The sequence below is a fragment of the Phalacrocorax carbo genome (genome assembly GCF_963921805.1).
Source record: "Phalacrocorax carbo chromosome W unlocalized genomic scaffold, bPhaCar2.1 SUPER_W_unloc_2, whole genome shotgun sequence".
NCBI lineage: Eukaryota > Metazoa > Chordata > Aves > Suliformes > Phalacrocoracidae > Phalacrocorax > Phalacrocorax carbo.
Genome location: NW_026990253.1, coordinates 641,916 through 669,561, shown reverse-complemented (window position 1 = coordinate 669,561; position 27,646 = coordinate 641,916). Strand labels below are relative to the sequence as shown.

Here is a 27,646-nt window from a genome sequence, read left to right as displayed (position 1 = left end):
GGGCCTTGTTAAGTATGGACTCTCCATCTTTAGAAATACTCAAAACCCACTTTGTGCTCACGTTTCAATACTTGCCCACACTCATGGAAAAAAAAATTCCTTGCATATAATCAGAATTTTCCAAATAGCAGCTTGGGCCCATTGCCTCTTGTCTTTTAACTGTGCCTTTCCCCATGTCAGCTCATCAGTCACCTGCACCAAGAAACTGTCATGAACATGCTCCAGAAATCTCCTGGATTGCTTGTGCCCAACCATATTACCCTTCCATCTAGACTTGCATAAAGCAGCACTGAAATATGGAGAGTACTCAAGGCAAGGACTGCATCCCTTTCTAGGAAGAAGGAACAGGCCAAAATTGTGCAAGTATACATCATATCTTTATTTTTATTATTGAACAACTCTGTCCAAAATTGGGCACAGAGTTTAAAAATAAAAATTAATTGCACTATTTCATAAAGCTTTAGTAATAACTCACTAAAAAGTATGTTTTGTTAAAAATTTCTCAAGCTTGCAAACTATTTCATTACAGATATTTATAATACATTTAAAATATGCTAATTGATACAATAAAGTGTGATTTTAAAGAAAACACTTGACAAAATATGATTCTAACAAAACCCATAAGCTTTGATAATCATTAACAAACCAAACAAATAGCAAAATGAGGTAACAATGTACTAAAGGAAAGGAAAAAACAACCCACAAAACCCACATAGCTCATTTATAAGAGTCTAAATATAATTCAGTCAAAAATGTGTTTTCCAAAAGTAAAACAAAGGTTGGTAAATGCCATTCCAAATATTTCTCAGCTGTTAACACATCTTGTTATCATGGTCAAGAACCTTTACAGAAGCCATACACAACAAAAAGGTTTACTTTGCACAGTAAGATTTCTGGAAATAAAATGATAAAATGAGACCTTGGAGATATCTGTAAACCTTTAAGCCTCTCTCTCTCTTAGGTCAAAGTTATATTGAAAGCTCTTGCTAAAAGAAACCCCCAACAAACTAAAAAGAAACAACCCAAAACCAACAAATGTGCCAATATGGTAAACCATAACAGTAACATGCCCCCACCCCCCACCCCCATTGGGTAAGTGTGGCAGAAGGCAATGAACATTTATTTGTCTTGCTGGATTCTGGTACCATCAGGCACCACAACAGGCTGTGACATTAGACACAAATGTGCACAGCACATGGCAGTTAATAGCTGAGTATAAATCCCCTTCCCCTCCTCTTTTGACGGCCACAGTAGAAAAGACTTGGTTGTAGTTGGTCTGATCTGATTCGGAACGCATGCATGTGCACTGTTTATATACACTAACCACAGGAAACAAGTCTGCACACATCTGCAAGAGTCCCATGCAAACAGAAGTAACATTCAGGAACTGATCAGCCACAGGAGTGCAACAATTAAATTCAATATTTTACCAAATTAGATACTCCATCTCCTAAATGTTCAGCTGCCTCACACTGTTTTACTGGCAAAAAAGGGACATTGCACACCAAGATTTCTCCAGTTAGAGAAAGAAGAGTACTTTCCCCTTGATATTCATGAAGTGTGCCTTGTTCATTATGCATTTTCATCTATCTTAAAACAAGTGCCTTCTTTCCATGCTTCAAACAAAATGAATACTGAGTGTAGTAGTGTTTGTTATGGTTAAACCTGTACAGCTAAGGTTGGGGTTCTTTTAGATATATTAGAGACCTTAAGTATTATAAGACATATACAGCACACACTTTTTAAAATAACCACATGATTTCATTTGCTAAAAATTAAAGTTTACTATAGGTGATTTAACTTTTTTGATGTTATTGTGAAGAGTCCATTCTTTAGTGCCTGGGAGAGGGGAAACTAATATTTTGAAATTGATATAACTCTATTTTTATTTAGCATTCTTAATTATTGACAAATATGGACAGACTAAAGTTTTGAGTACTACTTGTGTAACTAAAAGACAAGAGCATCTGAAACAAGCAAAAACAGTAGCTGTAATTAATTGGTTTGTAGAACCTTCAAAGAAGGGCAAGAGCATAGAAAACAAAATTGTCTGAAAATATAACTGATATTCAAGCACAGCAGCATACAAAAGTATCAGAAATTACAAATAACAAACAAAGCTCAGACTGGCACCAAGTTATAGCAATATTGGTAGTTGTGTCACCTGTACTATTGTAACCAAGGTATTGACACTAAATTTAAGAACAAACATTTTGATGCCAAAAATCACATCCTTTGATTAACTATGGTATGTTTAGATCCAGTTATTTCACTGAAACATCTTCAAGTTCTTAACACTCTGAAGTGTTAAAGAAGTCAATAATTTCAACCACACAATGAAAAATATTATTTGAAAGGCAGTCAAATGAAAGTTACCTCCCATTTCACAGCATTATTTTTTTGGATGGTGTACCAATTTACTCTTCTACAGTGGAACACTATGGAGACTTGATGGAAAAATAAATAAGGGAAATTTTTTCATGCCAAACATCAGAAAATACAGAAGGCTAAGAAGCAGCACCCTAAGACAACTGCATTCTAGCAGTGAATGACCACCACCAACCCTTTTTGAAGCACAAAAATAAAAAGTTCTACTTCTCTGAAAAAAAAAGTTAAAAATTTTTTGTTCATTAAGTCACAGGAATGAAATCATACCCTCTTACAAGTTTTTTTAATTGTATACAATGTCTCTTGTGAACAAAGAGCATAAGTGATTAAAGCCAATGTTTATATACTAAAGGAGTACATACTTAGCAAGTATAATGGTCAAAGTGAAGAAACTTTGCACACAACCCTCAGCATCTTTTCAGCTTCCTTTTGGAGGAGGAGCACAAAGTGCACTATCTTCAAAACTCAAGTCTAATCTGAAATCAACTGAACATAAATAAAACCCAGGTAGAATAACTGAGAAAGAGAACAGAAAAGCTTCAGCACTGAAGTAATCAATTGGAAGTGTTAATATTGTTAACTGAGTTATGCAATGTTGCAACTTTATATCGATAAAATAAGCAGTAAACCTGTCATACTGAAATTTGGATTTCCTATTGTGTGTAAAAACCCAAGGTTAGTCACTCATATACTGAGTAATGAACACACTCTTCAGAGGTACACTTAAAAGCCTCCAATAAAGGGGAAGCATAACATCTGTTTGAATAGCAAGTAAAAAAGTCTTTTTATATGATTAAGTATATTGGGGAGCAAATATTAAATGTCTATAATTGCAGCATCCTCTGCATTCAGTGTGTGACTCCAAACATAAGGAAAGAAACCAGTGTACAGTACTAGTACTGTTTAAATAACATAAGATTATACATTGCAGCATAATTAATAATACATACATACATTCTTAGTGCATGTTGGTATATATGTTCTCAAACACATATACACACCCAGTCACAAGTGCTCTTCACGCATCCTCTCAACCCCTTCCCTCATTCATGCCTACTCACAGTATCTGAAGGTAGATTGCTATGTTGTTCGGAGCTACCACTTTTTATAAAAGCACATGCTAAAAGATCATGTCCACTGTAATCTCTCAGCAACACTTGGAATGATCACACAAAAACCAGGAAAAGTTAGTGCACACACAAAATTAAGCTAAAAAACATCTTTGGAGTTCCAATCACACAGTTAGTATAGGAATCTCACAATTGTGAAGACTAATTATAAGCTTTATAATCTATTAAGTTGCACAGTGCAAAGAAATGTCCATTGACCCTTTTGTGTAGAGGGAATGCTGGAAGCCACATGAGTAAGTTCAATGGATAGTTCATATATACACGTGACCAAGAACACCCAAACCAGATTTGTGCTCTTAGATTAGTCATTCTGAATCACGATGCACTTCTGAAGCATCAGCTCTGCAAATTGGGCAGGTACGATTTGCCTGTAAAACCAGAAATAAAAGAAAGTTTAATGCACTGACAAATACACTCATTAAGGTAACAGTGTCTACAACCCAGAAACAAAATGAAACTGCCACTCGCAGCGATCAAGAGTACCCAAAAGGGACAAAAAAAAAAAAAAAAAAGATAAACCCAGTGTGCACCCATTTTATGTTACTTCAGAGTATGTTAAAATTACCTAAAAGTTTTGTAAACTCTAAAGAAAAATACAGTGGGCAGAGAAACCCACCATCACTAGAGAAGCAAGACAGAGATCGAAAAAAGCTCCCTATATCAGGGCATCCTAGTCTTACTAGCTCTTTGTCATGAATCACAGCTTTTTAGGCTCTTGCTACCCCATTATCCCAGCAGAAGAGGAGTCGTCTATCATGTAGGCTTGGCCAAAGCTTGAAAGCTGAGCGGGGGTGGGGGGGTGGGGAAGAGAAGGGATTTTTGTAACAGACACAACACACAATCTGACTAAACAGCTCCAAAGGTGAACATGCATAAAAGATTTAAGTTTAGCCCTTCACTGAAAAGCTTGTTGAGAACACACAGATTCCTAAAATAATTCACGTTGGAAAGATCCTCATGAGGTCTCTAGTCCAGCCTCCTGCTCAAAGCAGAGTCAGCTGTAAGGTCAGACCAGGTTACTCAGGGTCCTGAAAATATCCAGGACGGAGGCTGCACAGCATCACTGGACCCTTGTTCGACTACTTGTTCTTGTGTATTTCATTAAATTAATTCCCCTTTGTATCTTAACATAACTGGTGTAAAGATGAATTAGGTACACATGATGTATCATAGGCTGCAATGTGTATCCTCTCTTAACTTGCTATTCCTTCAGGCAAACTAACTTTCTGTAACATAAGAGCTGCACAATGAACTGAAATTATCATAAGAAACATTAAATAGAAATTTTCTAACTGAAGTGAACCACATTTAGAAGAAAAGGATTTATAACCTGAGCCTTTAGGGTGAACACAGGTCATGTTTTCAAGTTTTTCTTTGGAACTATGACTAAATCCTGCTTTAAAAAAAAAAATAAATTTTTTTCATGTATTCCTTTGACTCAATGAGTTAGGATATAAATAAACAATCAGATATTGTGAAACATGATAAAACTGAGAGTTGAAAAGACTGACAAACAAAAAGGATAATCTCTCTGTTGTTAATCTTGTCCCATTCACTGTTTAACCTCTTTCATGAGTCTTCAGCCTTATTTAACATGGATTTTTTCTCTTGTTGTAGTCTAATATATAGACACATAATCCAGTATAAAATAGTTTTTCCCCTGGCTATCTCATATTCACAGAATCACAGAATCACAGGTTGGAAGGGACCTCAGGGATCATCTAGTCCAACCTTTCTAGGAAGAGCACAGTCTAAACAAGATGGTCCAGCATCCTGTCCAGACGACTCTTGAAGGTGTCCAATGTGGCTGAGTCAACCACTTCCCTGGGGAGATTATTCCAATGGTTGACTGCCTGAAAAAGCATTTCTATGTAGGGTTTTATAACTATAGGACAGACAAAAATCCAAATTTCATATGTAGACAAGTCAATGTTTGCTTTGATGCCTTCTATTGTTGCATCACCAGCTTGTAATGGAATAGTAATTTTAACTAAAATTTACCAATGATAATGTGTACCCTTGCACAGTTTATCAACATGGGATGTGAATTTAAAGTGCAAAAGTTATTTTACCTCACTCCCTAAACACAGTTAAAAATTTTGTGTTGACATAGTATAACTGTACTCCCTTTAGGCTCAGATTACAGAAATCTTTCACTTAAAGAGAAACCTGCCTAGTTGACACCATTAGGCTGATGTGTTTTTTCTAAAGTCAGTCATCCTCTAGCCAACACTAGTATTAGACGTCAGCAATTTCTAAGCTTGATTAGAAGCATCAGCACAGAATTGCCTCACAAATACTATAGTTCACTTCAGATTACTAAAAAAAAGAATGCCCCAAAACTGGGTTTTTTTTCCCCATTTTACTGATCTCTAAGGGCTGTCTTCACTACCCTTTGACTGCCAATTGAAAGTGCTTAATGTAACATAAGAACTGCCATACTGAGTCAAACCAAAGCTTCATTTAGTCAAATATGCTGAACTGAACAGTGACCAACAGCAGGTGCATAAGAAAGAGCATGTGTGATATTTCCCTGATACATTCCCCTACCTGCCATCAGTCTGTGGGTCAAGTGCTTTTTGAGCCAGATGCAATGTCTTTGCATCAACAACCCTGGGAGTAATTATTTTTTCAAAACCTTATCAACCTTCACATAATTTCAACATCTCCCATGTCATGGGGTGCATGACACCCAATGGTCCTAATTCTCATTTCAGAAGAGGGAGCAAGCTATTGTTGCTTGTTTACCTTCTCTCCATGACACACACAGAATGATAGAATCATAGAATATCTCAAGTTGGAAGGGACCCCATAAGGATCCTTGAGTCCAACTCCCTGCTCCTTGCAGGACTACCTAAAACTAAACCATATGACTAAGAGCATTGTCCAGACGCTCCTTGAACTCGGACAGGCTTGGTGCCATGACCACTTCCCTGGGGAGCCTGTTCCAGTGACCGACCAACCTCAGTGAAGAACCTTTTCCTAAGGTCCAATCTGAACTTCCCCTGGCACAGCTTCATTCTATTTCCTCATGTCTTATCACTGGTCACCAGAGAGAGGAGATCAGCACCTCCCCCTCTGCTGTCCCCCTCAAGAAAGCTTTAGACTGCAATGAGGTCAACCCTCGACCTTCTCTTCTCCAAGCTTGTTGCTGTACGCTTCTATGGGAGAACTTATCTTGGGCCGCATATCTCCGGGACACAGGGCTCTACCCACCCTGGGGACAGTGATGCACAGACATCAATATGATGGATACAAAATGTCCGTTTATTTAGCTGCGTCACACGCTTATATAGCTCTTGTGCTTCCTGTTCCTGCCACTCCTATGGGGAGGAGTCTATCTTTCCGTCACATCCCGTGATCTTCCGGTCACTGATCCCTGTCTATTCCCCTACACAAGCTGAACAAACCAAGTGACCTCAGCTGCTCCTGGTCTTTCCTTTGAGACATTTCACCATCTTGGTCACCCTCCTCTGGACACACTTTAATAGTTTGATATCATTCTTAAATTGAGGCACCCAAAAGTGCACACAGTACTCGAGGTGGGGCTGCGCCAGTGCAGTGCAGAGTGGGACAATCACCTCCCTCGACCGGCTAGCTATGCTGTGCTTGATGCACCCCAGGACGCAGTTGACCCTTGTGGCTTCCAGAGCACACTGTTGACTCATGTTCAAACTTGCCAGTCACCCAAACCCCCAGATCTCTTTCCGCAGGCTGCTCGCCATCATCTCATCCCCCAGTTTGTACATATAACCAGGATTACCGTGTCCCAGGTGCAGAATCCGGCACTTACTGCTCTTAACATGACTAAGCTTTATGCAATTATACGGTTTAACAATTCCAGTGTGGAAGCATGCTTCAGCCTTTCCCCAGACCACAGACATGAATAGCATGGGACTGGAAAATATTCTGTACTGACACTTGCATATATGTTAATTTAACCTAGTTGACAATCACTGTATAAAACAATCTAAATAAATATCTATGAACATTAACATGCTTTAAAAATATATTTCAAGCTGAAACAACTAGATATTTACAGTCATCTTGTTGATTCTCAGACATGTTCTACAGTATTCTGAACCCAAGCACATATTTCATTGAAATGAGTTCTACTGAAAAAAAAAAAAAAGCAGTGTTGTGGAAGCATTTATACCAGTCCTAGATTCTGTAAAAGCTTTAGAATATATTGGGTACTCTAACCCAAAGATGTTTTCATATTTCTTTTTTTAAAAAATCCTATCATTATTCATTAGCTAAACAACTACTGCCAATATCAAATCCAATATTTCACTTTATGCACAGCATATTCTACTGTATGCACGAGGCAGTAATTTTTTTTACTTTATAAAGCCTAGAAATTATAGGACTTTATTCAGGTCAAAAATGTATATTCTTGTGCTGGTTTTGGCTGGGATAGAGTTAATTTTCTTCACTGTAGCTGGTATAGTGTGTTTTGGATTTGGTATGAGAATAGTGCTGATGGCACATTGATGTTTAGTTGTTAAGTAGCGGCTAAGTGTCCCTAAGTAGTGCCTATACTAATCAGGGACTTTTCCAGCTTCCCATGCTCTGCTAGGGGCACAAGAAGCCGGGACGGGAGGGAGCACAACCAAGGCAGCTGACCCAAACTGACCAAAGGGATATTCCATACCATATGACGTCATGCTCAGGATATAAAGCTGGGGAAAGAAGAAGGAAGGGGGGGACATTCAGAGTTATGGCGTTTGTCTTCCCAAGTAACCGTTACACGTGATGGAGCCCTGCCTTCCTGGAGATGGCTGAACACCTGTCTGCCGATGGGAAGTAGTGAAAGAACTCCTTGTTTTGCTTTGCTTGCACACACAGCTTTTGCTTTTTCCTTTTCATTTTTTTTTTTTTTTTGTTATTCTTACTATTACTGTTTTGCTTTACCTATTAAACTGTCTTTATCTCAACCCACGAGTTTTCTCGCTTTTACCCGTCTGATTCTCTCCCCCATCCCACTGGCGGGGGGGAAGTGAGCGAGCGGCTGTGTGGTGCTTAGTTGCCAACTGGGGCTAAACCACGACAATTCTTTATAGGAATACATTTGTCAGCAAAGCATGAGAACTTATTTATTTTTAAAATATATCTTAAAATGATGTAACATAAGATTACATTTATAGTTCTCTAGGGAATGTTTGACATGCTTCTTTCACATAGGACTGTGGCATATTTGATATTGCAACACAGGCTACAGACAGATTAAAGTAAATTAATAGAATTTTTTAAAAAGTGAGACAAGAAAGGAATGAACACCTTATTAGCAGTAGGTCTGCATAACACAGCTTGTACAGATGTCTCCCTATACGTCATCTTCTAAACTGTATTCCTATCCTCCTCATGTTCTGTACCACTGCTATTCTATCTGTCAACTTATTGTGCTGTCCTGCTTCTAGGTCTTCCCCCCAACTTGTTTTGAAAGAATATCTCATAGCATGCATAAAGCCATAATTTCATGTTGTCTATTTTTTAAAAAAATATATCTCAGTCATGCCTTATACTTATAGATACTTTTTTATTTGCCCCAAGTACTCAAATTCATAGTGATAGCAGGGGTTCTTATAGGAGTGCTTTCTACCAGCGAAGATCATTCTCCTCATATTCCTTTTAAAATGACCCTATTCCAATTATTATTATAAAGAAATAGCTTTTGTTAATCACTAAAAAAGAATATTTCTATACCGTAAGGAGACAAAAAAAAAAAACAAACACGACAAATTCAGCTTGTGCCCTTTTTTGTTACTTCAGAGCCCAAATATTAAATATGACAAACGAGATGAAATGCAGTAGAAAACTAAAGACAAAATGAAACCACAAACTAGGACATTATAAATTGCATCCAACACAGATTTTATTTACCTTAAGCCATTTATCAACACACTTGGCATGAAACTCGTGGTTACAGGGTAAGACTCTAAGTAGCTGCCTTGCCTCAAAGTCACACATACACACTACACACCTAAAAAAAAGACAGCAAATATCTATAAAATTTCCCATTTAATAATAATTTATATTCTATAGGCAAATTATAAGGTGTTTCTGCAAAAAAAAATTTTAAAACCACTGGAGTATCTACAGTGATCAAACTTTTGTGGGTATAGATCTTTAGTGGACCAGTGTAAAATGAGAATTGCTTTTGTTTTGTGCACCATAGTTTCAAATCCCAAAGCAGACAAGGACTCAAACTCATACCCATGGGAGTGCACTGGCCCAAGCAGTAAATAGTAAATACTAGAGTTCATGCCTGCTGATATAAACAGGTAGTGCACATCCTATAGCATATTTCTTTCAGTTTTAAATTTAATTTTAGCTATATTAAAATAAAAAACAGAAAACTTGCTTTGAGTATTTCTCAAAGCCATAACTGATTAAAGATCACACACATTTTTTAGTACGAAAAATTTCTCATTAAATTGCATCTATATTATGTTGTACATGTTTTATAAACACATTTCTTCCCCAGGGACATCATCAACTTAAGTTCTCTGGTATTTTTATTTTTCTTATTCCCTACTATGTTAAAAATAACATTGAAGATTGCTCTAAGTGTAAGATCAGAGAAAAAAACCTCTTCTGTTCAGTTTCAAACATTTGACAGCACTGTATATCACTTTCACTGCCTTTCACTTATAGGTCATTTCTCTGTTATGTAGAACTTTCAAACAGAATTAGTCTTAAAAAATAAGAAAATATGACTGTAAAACTCGAAGACTGTCAAAAGCTCTTCCAGGAGTACTTGAAATTTTAGTAATTGGAAAATATTTCAATATAGGCTGAATTCCAAGTTGATGATGACCATTTAATATCTAGTATGCCAAACAAAAATTTGGAAAGCTTTTTTAAAATACTGAATTTGAACATCTAACTGAAGTGAGACCCTACAGAATTTTAAAGCCAAGATAAATGATATCTGATTCTAAAAATGGTTTAAGAAAATTTATCTTTTTTATTTGAGTGCTTTTAGAGCACTTGTGTTACAGTATTTGCCTAGTTGAGGCTGCAGCCTAAAGGACTGTAAACGCAGTATGTAAATTTGAGATAGATGTACTTACAATGTCTGTTCTGACTGATGATTGCTTGGGTTGAACCTGTAAGATGGAAGTTGTTCAATGTCTGCCTTTGTCAGTCCTCGAGGTTTGGCTTCTCCTAGACGTTCTGCCAAATTCAGCAGTGCCTACGAAACAAGGAATTTGGACTTTTTGATGTTCATTGCTCAAACAAACTCCAGCTGTACCAGAAGTGATTTCTTCTGCCATGTCACTATCCTACCAGGTAGCACAACCCACATGTCCAAGGCATGTTTAGTCTTGCTTCTCTCTCTCTACAACTGCAAGTGCTATGGAAAGATGTCTTTCAATGTTTGATCATTGATCTAACTGTTATTCACAGCTTGATATGTGTTTTGCTTTGTAAGTGAACCCCCTTCCCCCATTCCCCACACAGTAGTGTGAGTAACCAGAAGAAATTGTTGGCAAACTTGCTTTCTAGGAATAGGCAATGAGCCTAGCTCTATGTGGCCAAGAGTTTAAGGGGACAACTTTTGACTCCCATTCCACTTCTTGAGATAGCTGAATTGAGACATGGAGATTTTATGCTGAACCTTTGGAAACAGAGGCATGACATCAAACTGAATAGAGACACTTTCTGATTAAAATTTGTACTCGTTCATACAGGTAGAACACTGTACCTAAGTGCTCCTCATGTAAATAATTTCTGCTCCCTCATGAGGGGCTCCAGAAAAACATCAGTATCAACTTGATAGAGAACCAAAGCACAGAAGTTAAGAGATTTGATGAAAGATGCAAAGAGTACAGATAGTCAAATAGCTCAAAATCTGGAGCCCAACATATCAGCTACAATATGATGCTTCTTTTAACTAGCACAAGAAGTGTTATAGAAGAGCTTGTCATTACACTGTAAATGCTGTGCAACTGCATAAATGCACAGCTCTGAACAGAAGCAAGGAGAAATAGATACATGAGGAGGGGTAGGAGGCAGCTGAGGTTTTCTGAACAGAATCCGATGGGAATCCAACAGCCTGAGAAGCAGCAAGGACAAGAGTTGGGATCGGCCCTCAATTATGTAAGACACCACTGACAATTTATTTCAAAATATGCGACTTGCTGTACTCTCTTTATTGGCAAGAGAAAAATATACATTAAGACATTCTTGCCAACATCACATTTTCCTGAATTCACCCTAAAATGTTAACACTAACCTGTAAAGTTAGCAAGGTACATAAAAAGCACTAAGTTGTAACATATTCAAAAGAAAAGGATATTTATGCTCGCTATTTAAAAATCAAGCAAAATGCAAAAAGAAGAGTCATATCTAGAATGGAAAGTTGAGGAATTTAACCATCGCTAATCTGAAAGGATAGATTCTGGGGAAAGGCAATAGATACAAAATAAGAGTGTTTCTAACATCCAGTTTTAGCAACTAGTATGAAAAAAATGTTTCTAGATTCTGTCTTCATAAACATTGCATTTATTTAATCCCATTTTTTGTCTTTGAAAAGCAAAAGACCATTTAAGTTCATGTATTGAGTTAACCTCTGCTCCACGTGAATTTGTACTTCATACACCAACCTCGTAGTTTTCCACCTCTCCATCTTCCACGTCCAACTCAAAACCGAAAGCTGGTCCAACCGCAGGTGGCACTGGAAGCACTGATCTGCCAGAAGAACAAACAATGATAAGACTCAAGATCTTCCTGAAGGAAAGCATGCAAACATATGGCAGAGGTAGAGTTATGTTACTGATCCTTCTTAAATCAAAAAAGGATTGACATAGATGAATCTATTCTTCTCAAAGAACCAGGGATATAGACAAGGCAGAGACATGTAATGTTTTCTTCACCTCAGTCTTCAACACTGATGGTGGTGCTGGTCTTTTCTCTCTGGTGACCAATGATAGGACCCAAGGGAATGGCAGGAAGATGTGCCAGGGGAGGTTTAGGTTGGATATTAGGAAAAGGTTCTTCACCTGCTGGAGCACTGGAACAGGCTCCCCAGGGAGGTAGTCACGGCACCAAGCCTGACACTATTATTCAAGAAGCACTTGGACAACGCCTTCAGAGCTATATTGTGAATTTTTGGGGTTGTCCTATGCAGGGACAGGAGTTGGACTCAATGATCCTTGTGGGTCCCTTCCAAGTCAGGACATTCTATGATTCTATGAAATTCTAATAATCAGTCAAAAGGTTACATTTGAAATTAAGAATTAAAATTCAAGGTGTCAAAGGAAAGCTAATTGCACCACTTTTTGATACTTGCTGTATTGCATTTTCAAATTGCATGTATATTGTTATAACAACTCATACTTACAGTAATGTTCAGTGCTATTACAGAAATTAATCTCTTGATAGCCTTCATCACAGAGTTAATATTAGTATTGAACAGGGTTTCTGGTTTTAAATTTGACTTATTTAAATAGATAGAATAACAGCTAAGATAAATAACCCAAGTTCACTTAGCTCCCCAATAAAAAAAGCATTCAAGCACTAGAATAGAATAGAATAGAATAGAATAGAATAGAATAGAATAGAATAGAATAGAATAGAATAGAATAGAATAGAATAGAATAGAATCGTTTGGTTGGAAGGGACCTACAACAGTCATCTAGTCCAACTGCCTGACCACTTCAGGGCTGACCAAAAGGTAAAGCATATTATTAAGGGCATTGTCCAAGTGCCTCTTAAGCACTGACAGGCATGGGGCATTGACCACCTCTCTAGGAAGCCTGTTGCTGTGTTTGACTACCGTCTTTGTAAAGAAATGCTTCCTGATGTCTAGTCTGAACCTCCCCTGAGGCAGCTTTGAGCCATTCCCACATGTCCTGTCACTGGATACCAGGGAGAAGAGATCAGTGCCTCCCTCTCCACTTCCCCTCCTCAGGAAGCCGTAGAGAGCAATGAGGTCACCCCTCAGTCTCCTTTTCAATAATACACATAACAAAGACAATTACAATATAGTATTGGGCCAACTTTCACATTGACAGCAGACCCAACTATGCATTCCCATATAACATGGATTTGGCCAGAGAAGAACCTCTTCAGATATAAAGGCAAGAGTGTGCCATTTTTCTGTATTTTAAGTTAAATGATCCTCGTTCCAAGATAGTAATATGGGTCAAAGTTTAATGCACAGCCATAGAAATAAAAAATCCACAGCACTATAAATGTCACCTGATTAAATTCATCAGGAATGATTGTGACACACTGTCCCTGAGTAGACAGGCAAGCGACTATAACATCAGAGCAGACTTTGTCAGAATGCACAATGAAAAGTTTGACGACTTCACTGAATCATATATCTTGGTGCTATTTTGATGCAAGTCAAACTGCGGAGTCAGAAACTACAAATGACAAAGTTGGATTATCTCCCTGTCAATGACACCTTTAAAATAAATCCTCATTTTCTAAGCATTTTGTATTCATTTCAAAAACAGAACCTACGAAGAACAATAAATTCTGTGTCACACATCTAAACTACAGCAGACAGGATCTACTTTAAAAGGTTACTGATAATCCCTTAATGTTACTTCTCTTCCAGAAGTGATTAATCAGGTACAGAAGTTCAAAAGCTGTAACAGATTATCAGTTCAGAAGAAAGAAAACCACCCAAACCAAAAAACACACACACATATATTATGTTTCAGTAATTAAGAGTAAATTGATTTGCCTGGTTGGTTGTGGTTTGTTGTTTTGTTGGTTGTTTTTTTTTTTGGTAAGGACTGTTAGATCTTTATCCTACTTAAGTATACTTTAGGATGTAACCATGGGTATAACTCATAACTGTTATCCAAGAATCAAGTGTAACCATTCTACATCGAACATCTTTAAGGAGATTTCAACAGAAAGAAGAGGCATAGAAGATCCCAAAACTACATTATCATCAAACTGTTCACTTGTACTTGTTTTTTCCTTGCTCAGGTATATATGCTGTTCAAATAGACTGGAAACTTTAAATATAACTACAAGCTCCCTTATTCCTTGAGATTGTCTGAACTGTTTGTACCCTGTGGTAGAGCCCAAACATAAAAAAAAACATTGAGGGGATCAACTAGCTTACAGAGTTATTTAGTAGCCTATGAGTATAATGAGCTTTGGACTTACAGCACATATGGTAATAGGTTGGGATGGTACGAGTGTGGTGGTATTGGTTGCTGTGATCGGTATCTACTGCGCCCTGTGAGTCTTCGAGGCATAAAAGGTGGGTAAGGCTGTAAAAAGGAAGAAAAAATTTAATATTTTCTTGTCTTATTTAATAAAGAAATTAAATGAAAAGTGAATGTTGAAATACATTTTAAATAAGGCAGCATCCAAAAAAAAAATCCAGCCCTGTCCAAGCCAAAAAATACCAGCCTTTTCAAACAATTGTTTTGACCAACAAATCTCATCAGTAATATATAATTATACTATCCTGCAGGAAAAAAGTAACAATGCTAACCAGAAACCCTTGCAAGCTAGCTAATAAGCATTTTGTAAAGCTTAGCCTATATATGGGCTTGTTTGGACAGGCAGGACTTGAATTGGTGAACATGCTGCAAAACAAAAGCTGAGGGCTTTAGACCTGGAGGAATGCGCTGGCTTGCGCGGCTTGTTGGGTAGGAATAAGAGTTTTAAACAACATATATACAGGAATTCTTTCGCTGATATAAGCCAAATATCCATTAGGGAGCACTGCCAGGATGCTCCACAGCAAAACCACTTTAAATAAAGAGCAAGGTTTAAAATTAATAAATAAAGAAATCACATTCAGAGTCGGGCTCAATTACATTCACTTTTGGGAGGAGGGGCTGTAGCCTTTCAACTGCATACAGATATAGTGCCTAAAGAGACATTCAAGTTTACAGCTTCAACACATTATTTCCATAGGAGAAAAAGACTATTTTCCCGTTTCAATTTGCATGCAAAGCTCTTTAGTTTACTTACATAAGTCCTCAGTATGACTGTTTAAAACATCTTGCACTGTCTACTAAAATGGGAGCAGGTAAAGAATTGTAACTGAGACATAAATTGTTTTTTCCTAAAAATACTTAATAGTGAAAAAAAATGTTAGCAGATTTTTAGAACCAAAATTCACACACCACTACTGAAATGATATTCAGAGGCCTTGAGACATTTGCTTTTATGAAAAAGATCGCTCAAAGACTTTGTTAGCATGTTTTCATTCTTCCAAGTTTGAGCCCTCAGACTATATGAAGTCAGTCTAACCGCAAAAACCAACCACCCTGACTTTCCACAGCTGCACCCACTAATGAAATTCAATTGCAAAAATGCCATTTTTCAATGAAATGGTTATAACTTAGAGCAAAGATCAAGAACTTGAACTCCTCATACATGAGGATGTAGTACAAAAAGCAATACTTACAACTCCAAATGAAACCTCTTGGTGTAAAGGATCATGGGTTAAGAACTGGATAGGAGCTGGGGAAGTCAGTGTTGGTGGATGAGTTGATGGAGGGTAGGTAAAGCTTCCTATAGGAAGATGTTCTCCAAGCAGTTCTACTTCATTCTCTATCCTTTGAAGTGGCTAAAAGAAATACAGGGTTTGTTGTATTAATAGAAAACCAGTTTTTAAAATTTATTTTTTAATACCAAAAATCCACAACTCCAATTATATGTTCTGAGGAATTGTGGAAATTTTATGGAGTTGTATTGGGTATATGTGGCAAGGGTTGTTTGGTTGTTTGTTGTTTTTTGTTTGGTTTTTTTTTTTTGGGGGGGGGGGGCTGCAGGGGTGGCCTCTGTGGGAAGAGGTAAGGGGCTGCCTTGTGCCAGACACAGCTGGTTCCAGCTAGCTCAGCGATGGACCCACCGCAGGCCAAAGCTGAGACAATCAGCAGTGTTGGTGGTGCCTCTGTGAAAAACTATTTAAGAAAGGACAAAAAAAACCCTGGATGGAGAGTAGGAGGGAACAAAAAAGAGTGAGAAACAGCAGAGGGAATGCCAAGGTCAGAGAAGGAGAAGGATGAGGAGGAGGTGCTCCATGGCACCAGAGCAGATATTCCCTGCAGCCCATGGAGGACCCACTCTGGAACAGAATATTTCCCAAAGGAACTGTGGCCCATTGAGAACCCATGCCAGAGCAGAGGAAAGGTGTGAAAAGAAAGGTGCAGCAGAGAATGACTGCTATATACTGACCATAACCCCCCACCCCTCCTCCCTCTTGTGCCACTTGGGCACGGAGACGAATCTGGAGAACTACTAGCAGTGGATGAGGATTGAGTCAGGGATTGATTACTTGAGAGAACTTGACCCATACAAGTCCATGGGACCAGAAGGACTACATCCAAGGGTACTGAGAGAACTGGCCAATGTCCTTGCAAGGCTGCTCTCTATCATCTTTAAAAGGTTGTGGAGATCGGGGTAGATCCCTGACAACTGGAGAAAGGCAAACATTGCATTCATCAACAAAAAAGGCCAAAAGGACAATCTGGGAAACTACAGGCCAGTCGACCTTACTTCAGTCCCTGGGAAAATCATGAAGCGAGTCCTCTTGGAACATATTTCTGGGCACATGGAAGAGGGAACAGTCAGCATGGCTATACCAAGGGAAAATCATGCTGGATCAAACAGATTGTCTAGTATGATAAGGTGACTAGATTTGTGGATGAGGGGAGAGCAGTGGATGTCATTTACCTCAACTTTAGCAAAGCTTTTGACGCTATCTCCCACAATATTCTTGTAACCAAGTTCGGATGTTACAGTCTGGATGGGTGGACAAACAGATGGATAAAAAAATGTTTGGATGATCAGGCTTAGATCATAGTGGTTAATGGGTCATACTCTACCAAGATGCTGGTAACAAGTGGTATACCACAGGGACCCATCCTGTTTAACAACATTATCAATCACTTGGAAGAGACAGAGTACTTGCTCATGAAGTCTACAGCTGATATCAAATTGTGGAGGATGGTCCATACACTGGAAGGTAGGGCTGCCATACAGCAGGACGTGGACAGGCTGGAGAAATGGGCCAACAGGAACCTTATGATATTCAACAAAGACAAATGCCAAGTCCTGCACCTGGGAAGGAAGAACCCCTGGCAACAATACAGGCTGGGGAATGACTGGCTGTGAAGCAGCTCTGCTGAAAAGGCCCTGGTGCCCTCGGTAGACAGCAAGCTGAACATGAGCCAAAAGTGTGCCCTGGCAGCAAAGAAGGCTAGCAGTATCTTGGGCTGTATTAACAAGCTAGCATAGCCAGTAGATTGAGCAAAGTGATTATCCACCTTCTACTCAACACTTTTTAGACCTCATGTGGAATACTACATCCAGTTTGGGGCACCCAAATACAAAAAAAAAAAAAAAAAAAAAAGAAAAGAAAAAAAAAAGACATTGATAAAGTAGAACAAGCTCAAAGGAGGGCCACCGAGATGGTCAGGGGACTGAAGCATTTGTCCTATTAGAAGAGCTTGAGGGAACCGGGCTTTTTCTGCCAGGAGAAGAAAAGGCTTGGGGGAGGGGGGAAGGACAACTAACAGCAGCCTTCCAATACCTGCAGAGATTTGATCAAGAAGATGGAGCCAAGCTCTTTACAGTGGTGCATGGTGGAAGGACAAGAGACAACGGGCGTAAGTCAAAATTCCAGCTAAATACAAAGAGAAGCTTTTTCACCATGAGGACATTCAAGCAGTGGAACAGGATCCTAGAGAGTTTGTGTAGTCTCCATCCTTGGAGCTTTTCAAGACCCAACTGGAAAAAGCCCTGAGCACCCTCACCTGACCTCATAGCTGATGCTGTTTTGAACAGAAGGTTAAGCTAGAGACCTCCTGAGGTGTCTTCCAACCTGAATTATCCTCTGATCCTGTGAGCCTATGATCCCTTTCATCAGACTGTATATATAAGGCAGCAACTGATTTCCTTAATAGAGATATGTTCTCAAACTGAAGAAAATACTTCTACTTCACTACCATAATGAATAATTGAAGTTACACTGATGTATGAAGAATTAAGAAGTTTCTTTACAAAAACAACTCAGCATTTCCCTGTGAAGCAAAAATCTTCATTATGAACACCATGATTTATACTTATAAATAGTCTATTGTGCCAATAGATTATTTACAGTGCCAACACCTGACATTTAACACAGCAGTATTTGTTACTGCTCAGAACAGTCTGAGCAGTATTTGTTAGTAATACTGAAATTATTTTGTATTTCTGTATTAATGAAATATTGGTAGAGCTCCAAAGAAACAGGCAAAAGGTGCCTGGCAGAAGACTAGTAAGTGGAAATTACTAACCTCTGGCAGAAGATTAGTAAGTAGAAATTACAAAATGCAATTTTTTTCCCTCGCGTCCAAAATAGCATCTTCTCTCATGTTTGCATAAGCCCTATTATGAAGGCATTAACTTTTCAGCCAAGTTTGTTTAAGTGAAAAGAGTCAATGATTTCCATAAGCAGGGGAGAAAAGAGGTTCCAGTAGGCCATAGAAGGTTTAAGTAATACTTTTCACACTAGTGTTCAGGGGAGATACAGTGGTTCACTCTAAACAAATCGTGAATTAATGTGGTAGAAGCATGCAATAGGAATAATGCTTTGTGCTTTCTAGTCTCTCTACAAAGTTTTATCTCTGAGACCACTGCTGCACTACACTTGGGTCTCTATATTCTCTTTTACTTTCTGGAAGAACACCACCTGCAGAAGCAGTACATGAAGCAAATTTATGTCAGACTGACAGGAGTACAGGCCTCCAGGGAAAAAGAGTGGGCAACAGCTGAGGAAATCTTAAGAGAATCAAAATTAATTTCAAAACAATAATTTTTTTTTCTTCAGACTAAGTCTTGCTCAGATAGCACTACTACAAAACCCTATTACTTACTCTAAATCAGATCCATTTGTTCTCTCAACCAGAACGTTATTAGAAGGACAAGAGCATTATTTGCTGATCAACCTCCAAATATTTTAGGAGAGGGGATAAGAAGCATTACTTACTGAACGTGACTGCTGTGCTTGGAAGGGAACAAATTGCCCTGGAGGTGGCAGGTGAGGCGGGTGATGCGGAGAGAGGTGAGGAGGATGCAAAAGGAAAGGGTCGTTAGAAATCAGAGGTGGGAACGCTGCATATGGTACTGGTAGATGTTGGACTGAGCACGCCTGAAGCATCTGAAAGAAAATGAACATTTTTACATCTAGAGCGAAAGGAGATTATTAAAAGAAAGCAGTCCGCTTACCCTTAGCTTAAAAACACAACCCACACAATAAGTCATTCAGAAACTCAGTGAACAGTGATTCTAGTACAGAACAGGGTCTAAAAGTGTGATGCTACCAGCTACACTTGCGAGGTGCAAAGGGCCTTTTACTTCAGATTAAGTCAACAGGAGTTGGGGGTGTTCACTCTGCATTATCAGGCACAGACTCCGAAGGGGGGAGCAGGCGTTCTTACCATAGTAGTTTCTATTCTCCCCATATATTGCATTTACAGGCACATGCCAAGAAAACAAGCGCTAGTTGGAACTGAAGGAGTCCTAAATGTCAGATTGTGCCCTAAACAACTCTGTTGCCTGAAGTTGGGCCCCTTCTCTTCCTTCCCCTCTTGCTGGTACCTGCTGTCCCTTTCTCCTCTGTCCTGGGACTTCGAGGTGATCTGCTGAAAGAAAATGGCATCCATCTGCCGCAACTGCAAGGCTGTGGCTGTAACCCAGACAGAAGCACTACAGCCTACCTGTGCTAACATCTCCCCCCAAACAGGCCTCCCAAAGATCGATATAGCTCTCCAGACCTCAGGCTGCATGGAGCTCCAGTATCTAGAAGACCCCCTAGCACCTGAAGGCAGCGGTGGATGTCATAGCTGCACAAGTGTGCCCAGCTGGAAGAGCTCTTCAGACAAGTAGCTATGTAACAAGAGGAGCTCAACAGGCAGCGCAGTATCTGGAACGCGAGCAGGAGGTTGATGCGTGGTATTGTGCACTGTCCCAGGCTGAGCGACAGCCATGCCTTAAGGCTGTGCAAGGGGAAGGTAAGTGGAGTGACTGCATCAGTGGACAAGGGAAGAGCTATGGATGCCATCTTCCTGGACTTCTGTAAGGCCTTTGATATGGTCCCCCACAACATTCTGGACTATAAATTGGAGAGAGGTGGGTTTGACGGATGGACTATTAGGTGGATAAGGAATTGGCTGGATGGCTGCGTCCAAAGACTTTTAGTCAGTGGCTCAATGTCCAAGGGGAAACCAGTAACGAGTGGCGTCCCTCAAAGCTCCATACAGAGACCATTATTATTTAATATCTTCATCAGTGACATCATAGACAGTGGGATAGAGTGCGCCCTCCGCAAGTTTGCAGATGACTCCAGGCTGAGTGGTGCGGTTGACACGCCTGAGGGATGGGATGCTGTTCAGAGAGACCTGGACAAGCTCGAGAAGCAGGCCCATGTGAACCTCAGGCCATGATAGTCTACCATTAGTCTCCACTCTCCATAAGACTTCCGCACTGGCCATATGGGACTTTTAAAGGGTGAGCGAGTCTTGCTGATCACTCCTTGGCTCTCCAGTCAGTGAATGAGCTCATGGATGGGAATTAGGGAGCCTCGGTGGGATATTGCCACTGATGCACCGCCGTGGTAGTGATCGGCACCTGTTTTTCTTTGACCTTCAGCAACCCCGCAACAGAAGGGTCCTCTGAGAGACCGGGCAAGGTAGACAGCTGTTTAATTCCCTCCGTCTCCAAGGCAGCTATACCAAAAGCCCACCTGTAACCTTTTGGGTCCTTGAAATACCCTCTCCTGAGGTAGTCTATGCCAAGGATGCACGGAGCCTCTGGGCCAGTCACGATGGGGTGCTTTTGCCACTCATTCCCGGTTAGGCTCACTTCGGCCTCCAATGCAGTTAGCTCTTGGGATCCCCCTGTCACTCCAGCAATACAGGTGGGTTCTGCCCCTATACACCTTGTGGCATTAGGGTACACTGTGCACTGGTGTCCACTAGAGCCTTATACTCCTGTGTGTCTGATGTGCCAGGCCATCGAATCCATACAGTCCAGTAAACCCGGTTGTCCCCTTCCTCCACCTGGCTGGAGGCGTTGACCCCTCTAGTCCTTGACAGAGTATCCGTTACTCACTTCTTGTAAATGCAAATTGGAAGTCTCTTCATTACGATCAGGAGTAGGATCAGCCCTTCTGCTCTGTCTGGGGAACTGCCCACTGGAGACTGGAGCTGCAATGTTCCTGGAAGAATGTTCCTGAGTGCTTGTTTTTCCTTGCAACTCACGTACCCGTGCCTCTAGGGTCGAGGTAGATTTTTCCATCCCACTTCCTCATGTCCTCTCCGTGGTCATGTAGTTAAAACCACAGGGCAGCCCGTGGTGTGTATCCCCTGTATCCTCCCTCTTGAGCAGAGGGACGCTTACTCCTAATGGCTGAATTACTGGTCCGTACAGGTGGGGAGTAGAGCATGTCCACTTTGAATTGCTGGAACTCCCAAGGCAGTTTTTTTGGAGAGTTTCTCCACAGCCGAGACACAGGTCCATAGGGAGGAAGAGAGACTTTCCTTGTATTGCCGGAGTTGACCAGCCAATTCATCCACCTTTGGTTCCTCTCCGTCTGTCCAGGTCAGTACTGCCAATGAGTTGGCATACGACGATGGTGTGCACCGTACCAACTTCTGCCACATGGGTCGCATGCCCTTGACTTCCTCTGGATCTTTGGATAACTGCTCATTGTCCAGGTCATCACGACTAATTCCTTCAGGTACTGGATACCTCTCTCCATGGTGGTCCACTTCAGAGTGCTTCGATTGCATAGAGCTTAGCAATTGTGATGATAAGGTCGAGTGACAAGGCAGATAGCCTGCTGAGGGTCTGTTATAGCCCACCCAACCAGGATGAAGAGGTAGATGAGGCGTTCTACAAGCAGCTGGTGGAAGTATCACTATCGGTTGCCCTTGTTCTCGTGGGGGACTCCAATTTACCAGATGTCTGCTGGAAATACAACACAGCAGAGAAGAAAGTCTAGAAGGTTCCTGGAGCGTGTGGAAGATGCAGCTGGTAAGTGAGCCTACCAGGGGAGGTGTCTCGCTTGACCTGCTGTTCACAGAGAAGGTCTGGTGGGAGATGTGGCAGTCAGAGGCTGTCTTGGACTTAGCGACCGTGATGTGATTGAGTTCTCGATTCTTGGCGAAGTAAGTAGGGGGGGTCAGCAGAACCACTGCCATGGACTTAGAGAGGGCAGACTTTGGCCTGTTCAGGGCACTGGTTGGGAGAGTCCCTTGGGAGAAAGTCCCAAAGGGCAAAGGAGTCCAGGAAGGCTGGGCACTCTTCAGGAAGGAAGTCTTGCAGGTGCAGGAGCAGACTGTCCCCAAGTGTCGCAAGACAAACCAGCAGGGAAGATGACTGGCCTGGCTGAACAGAGATCTTTTGCTGGCACTCAGGAAAAAAAAAGGAGAGTCTACCACTTTTGGAAGAAGGGGCAGGTGACTCAGGAAGAGTACAGAGACCTCATTAGGTCTTGCAGAGAGAAAATTAGGCAAGCAAAAGCCCAGCTAGAACTCAACCTGGCCACTGCCGTAAGGCATAACAAAAAATGGTTTTTACAAATACATTAATTACAAAAAGAGAACAAAAGACAATCTCCATCCTCTATTGGACGCGGAGGGGAACATCGCCACCGAGGATGAGGAAAAGGCTGAGGTGCTAAATTCCTTCTTTGCCTCGGTCTTTAACTGTCAGACCAGTTATCCCCAGGGTATTCAGTCTCCTGAGCTGGAAGGCATGGACGGGGAGTGGAATAAACCCCCCATAATCCAGGAGGAAGCAGTTTATGACCTGCTGAGCCACCTGGACACTTACAAGTCGTATGGGGCCGGATGGGATCCACCCGAGAGCACTGAGCGAGCTGGCAGAGGAGCTCGCCAAGCCACTCTCCATCATTTATCAGCAGTCCTGGTTACACCGGGGAGGTCCCAGATGACTGGAGGCTTGCCAATGTGGCGCCCATCTACAAGAAGGGCTAGAAGGAAGATCCGGGGAAGTACAGGCCGATCAGTCTGACCTCAGTACCAGGGAAGACTATGGAGTGATACATCCTGAGTGAGCTCACCAGGCAAGTGCAAGACAACCAGGGGATCAGGCCCAGCCAGCAGGGGTTCATGAAAGGCAGGTCCTGCCTGACCAACCTGATCTCCTTCTATGACCAGGTGACTCACCTAGTGGATGAGGGAAAGGCTGTGGATATTACCTACCTGGACTTTAGCAAAGCCTTTGACACTGTCTCCCACAGCATCCTCCTAGAGAAGCTGGCAGCTCATGGCTTGGATGGGTGTACTCTTCTCTGCGCTGGGTTAAAAACTGGCTGGATGGCCGAGCCCAGAGAGTTGTGGTGAATGGAGCTAAATCCAGTTGGCGGCCGTTCACGAGCAGGGTTCCCCAGGTCTTGGTTTTGGGGCCAGTCTTGTTTAATATCTTTATCAGTGATCTGGATGAGGGGATCAAGTGCACCCTCAGTAAGTTTGCAGACAACACCAAGTTGGGCAGGAGTGTTGATCTGCTTGAGGGTAGAAAGGCTCTACAGAGGGACCTGGACAGGCTGGATCGATGGGCCAAGGCCGATTCTATGAGGTTCAACAAGGCCAAGTACCAGGTCCTGCACTTGGGTCACAACAACCCCATGCAACTCTGCAGGCTTGGGGAAGAGTAGCTGGAAAGCTGCCCGGCAGAGAAGTGTGTTGGTTGACAGCCAGCTGAATATGAGCCAGCAGTATGCCAATGGCATCCTGGCTTGTATCAAGAATAGTGTGGCCAGCAGGAGCAGGGAAGTGATCGTGCCCCTGTACTCGGCACTGGTGAGGCCCCACCTTGAATATTGTGTTCAGTTTTGGGCCCCGCACTACAAGAGGGACATTGGGTTGCTGGAGTGTGTCCAGAGAAGGGCAACGAAGCTGGTGAAGGGCCCAGAGAGCAGGTCTTATGAGGAGAAGTTGAGTGAACGGGGGTTGTTTAGTCTGGAGAAGAGGAGGCTGAGGGGAGACCTTATCACTATCTAGTGATAGAACGAGAAGAACTGGCTTCAAGCAGTGTCAGGGGAGGTTTAGACTGGATAGTAGGAAAAAATTCTTCACTGATAGAGTGGTCAGTCATTGGAACAGGCTGCTCAGAGAGGTGGTGGAGTCACCATCCCTGGAGGTGTTCAAAAGACCCGTAGACGTGGCACTTCAGGGCATGGTTTAGGTGACATGGTAGTGTTGGGTTGACGGTTAGACTTGGTGATCCTAGAGGCCCTTCCAACCTTAATGATTCTATGATTCTATGATTCTATTCTATGACCGAGTGCACCTCCAGAAAGTTTGTTGACAACACCAACCACCAGCGGTTGACACGCTGGAGGGATGGGATGCCATCCAGAGGGACCTTGACAGTCTTGAGAGGTGAGCCCATGCGAACATCATGAAGTTCAACAAGGCCAAGTGCACATGGGTCCTGCACATGGGTCAGGGCAATCCCAAGCACAAATACAGGCTGGGCACAGAATGGATCGAGAGCGGCCCTGAAGAGAAGGACTTGGGGGTACTGGTGGATGAAAAGCTCAACATGACCTGGCAGCGTGTGCTTGCAGCCCAGAAGGCCAACTGTATCCTGGGCTGCATCAAAAGAAGCGTGGCCAGCAGGTCGAGGGAGGTGATTCTGCCCCTCTACTCCGCTCTGGTGAGACCCCACCTGGAGTACTTGATTCAGCTCTAGGGCCCCCAACATACAAAGGACATGGAACTGTTGGAATGAGTCCAGAGGATGGCCACGAAAATGATCCGAGGGCTTGAGCACCTCTCCTATGAGGAGAATTGGGGTTGTTCAGCCTGGAGAAGAGAATGCTCCAGAAAGACCTTATTGCAGCCTTCCAGTACCTGAAGGGAGCCTACGAGAAAGCTGGAGAGGGACTTTTTACAAGGGCATGCAGTGATAGGACAAGGGGTAATGGCTTTAATTTCAAAGAGGGTAGATTTAGATTAGATATAAGGAAGAAATTCTTCACTGTGAGGGTGGTGAGGCACTGGAACAGGTTGCTCAGAGAAGTTGTGGATGCCCCATCCCTGGAAGTATTCAGAGACAGATTGGATGGGGCTTTAAGCAGCCTGGTCTAGTGGAAGGTGTCCCTGCCCATGGCAGGGGGGTTGGAACTAGATGATCTTTAAGGTCCCTTCCAACCCAAACCATTCTATGATTCTATATAACACCTTCCTTGAAGGCATACCTGTCCTTCATGCCTGACAGGAGTCGGTGCCAGAGGCTGAGGACTTGTGGCACTTTTCCTTGTGGCTTTGTCAATGACCCTTTCTCTAGAAAGGGAACCCAGCTGCTTGGCTTCCCTACCCTCTAATTCCAGGCTACTGGCCCTGTTATCCCAGCATCGGAGCAGCCAGATGACAATGTGCTTGCCTGGACAACAGCTGAAATCTTTTCGCATATCTCGCAGCTCACTCAGGGATATGGATCGGGTGGTTGCTGCCTCGTTTATGAGTTCAGCCTCTTCCTCCCCCTCTTCTCGTGATGGTGTAAGGGACTAGAAACTTGTCTCAACATTGTCGGCAGAATGGCTTGACTACCAAGGCTTTACTACAATGGCAACTGAGGAAGTTCTACCCAACAGGAACCTATATTTATCTTTATCTTGTTGTCTCGGAGCACATAGGCCCTGTCCTCTGCACATGTGCCTGGCCCCAGGGTCATCTTACAACATATGGGGGTGGGGCTTGGACCCTCTGGAGCCCTCTGGAACCGTCAAGCACCCTCTAGTGACGATACTGCGCATGCACCCCACTGCCGAGTGGGATGTGTGGCTATGAAAACCAGCTCATTGACTATGCAACAGGACAATGCTATAAAAGGCAGAACCTGCAGAGACCAGTTGGAACGTTCCCCCACCGGACTGAAGATACATCGGACTGATGGGACGCCACAGATCCGTGGTGGTAGCTATTGTAACTCTCTCTCTTTTCTTTTTTTTTTTCTTTTTCTCTCCTTTTCTCTTGCATAATTATTGTTGGCCAAATAAAGTGACTTGGCACTTGACTCCGTTTTGAGTCTTAATTCTGTTCCTGAGAACACAACAAACCTGGTCATGATAAAACATCCAATTTAACATCACTCAGAAGTTAAGCCCAGTCGCCCCTAGCCACCCAGAATTATCTGAGGTTGGTTAGAAAGCAAGGGGGGTTAACTTCTGCCAAATTGTGCAACCCAACAGTGGATCGTGACATTTTTAAATTGGTGTCATGGACAGGATTCTTGGAGAACAGAAAGTGCACAATTAAGTTGTGGCCTCCTGAGGGCGAAAAGGGGAAAAGTGGATAGCAGCATTAAGGTGTGATCCTCTCAGGACGATACAGCCCCTTTGTGTTAGGTAAAATGGCCACTCAGGAGGCAGTTAACACCCACGATTATGTCTCTTCACTGGCCGAAGGGATGGATAAGCTACATGATCTTTTGGAGGCGCACCGATCTCGCCCCTCACCTCAGAGAAAAGATTGGGCGAAAAAAACATTGGTTTCAAACGCAGAGTGTAGTAGCCAGGATAAGGGTACTGCAGAAGGAAGCTAGGGTTAGACTGGGGAAAGGAAAAGCTGTAATTTGCACAGTACTGGGAGCAAGTCTGGCAGCAGTGGTGGAAGACAGGAAACAGAGACTTTGTCAAGCTGATGTCACAACAGACTCACTGCAGATGGTCATAAAGTCACTGCAGGAACGATTGGAGGAAAACGAACAATTATTGCAGGAGGAGAGAAATCAAAATGCCATACTGAAGGAAGAATTGAGGGATCAACTTTTGAGGGAAGCAGATACACTGGCGGAGGTAGAGGTGAAACTTTCAGAGAAAGGGATATGGCAAGTTTACCCTCAGGGAGACTTGCAGAAGGCAAGGGAAACTGTAGAAAGCCTCCCTCACATGTATCCACTGGTTAAAACAGAGTACTTGTATGAGGATAACAACGATGACCATCCTCAAGTTCTCACCAAAGAAGTCCCATTTACAGCAACTGAACTAGCAAAGTTGAAGAAAGACTTTGCAAGAACTCCAAAGGAATCGGAGACAGAATATGTGTGGAGAGTGTCCCTGTCAGGGGGGGATGGAATTTTGTTGTCGGAGAAAGAAGCAGAAGGATACTGGGGTCCGG

At 41.9% G+C, this 27,646-nt stretch overlaps 1 protein-coding gene across 2 annotated transcripts in view; it reads right to left on the bottom strand.

Annotated features, from left to right (window-relative positions):
- Positions 1-366: 366 nt before the first annotated feature.
- The window catches only part of LOC135310848 (E3 ubiquitin-protein ligase RNF38-like), a 205,611-nt gene continuing 178,331 nt past the window's right edge, over positions 367-27,646 (bottom strand). For both annotated transcript variants that reach the window (XM_064439904.1, XM_064439906.1), the window contains 7 exons: positions 19,483-19,653; positions 15,916-16,077; positions 14,658-14,764; positions 12,131-12,215; positions 10,595-10,716; positions 9,402-9,501; positions 367-3,886 (listed from right to left, as the gene is read on the bottom strand). In XM_064439904.1, coding sequence (XP_064295974.1) covers positions 3,824-3,886; positions 9,402-9,501; positions 10,595-10,716; positions 12,131-12,215; positions 14,658-14,764; positions 15,916-16,077; positions 19,483-19,653 — 810 coding nt within the window. In that variant the 3' untranslated portion in view covers positions 367-3,823. The remainder of the gene's footprint in view (positions 3,887-9,401; positions 9,502-10,594; positions 10,717-12,130; positions 12,216-14,657; positions 14,765-15,915; positions 16,078-19,482; positions 19,654-27,646) is intronic.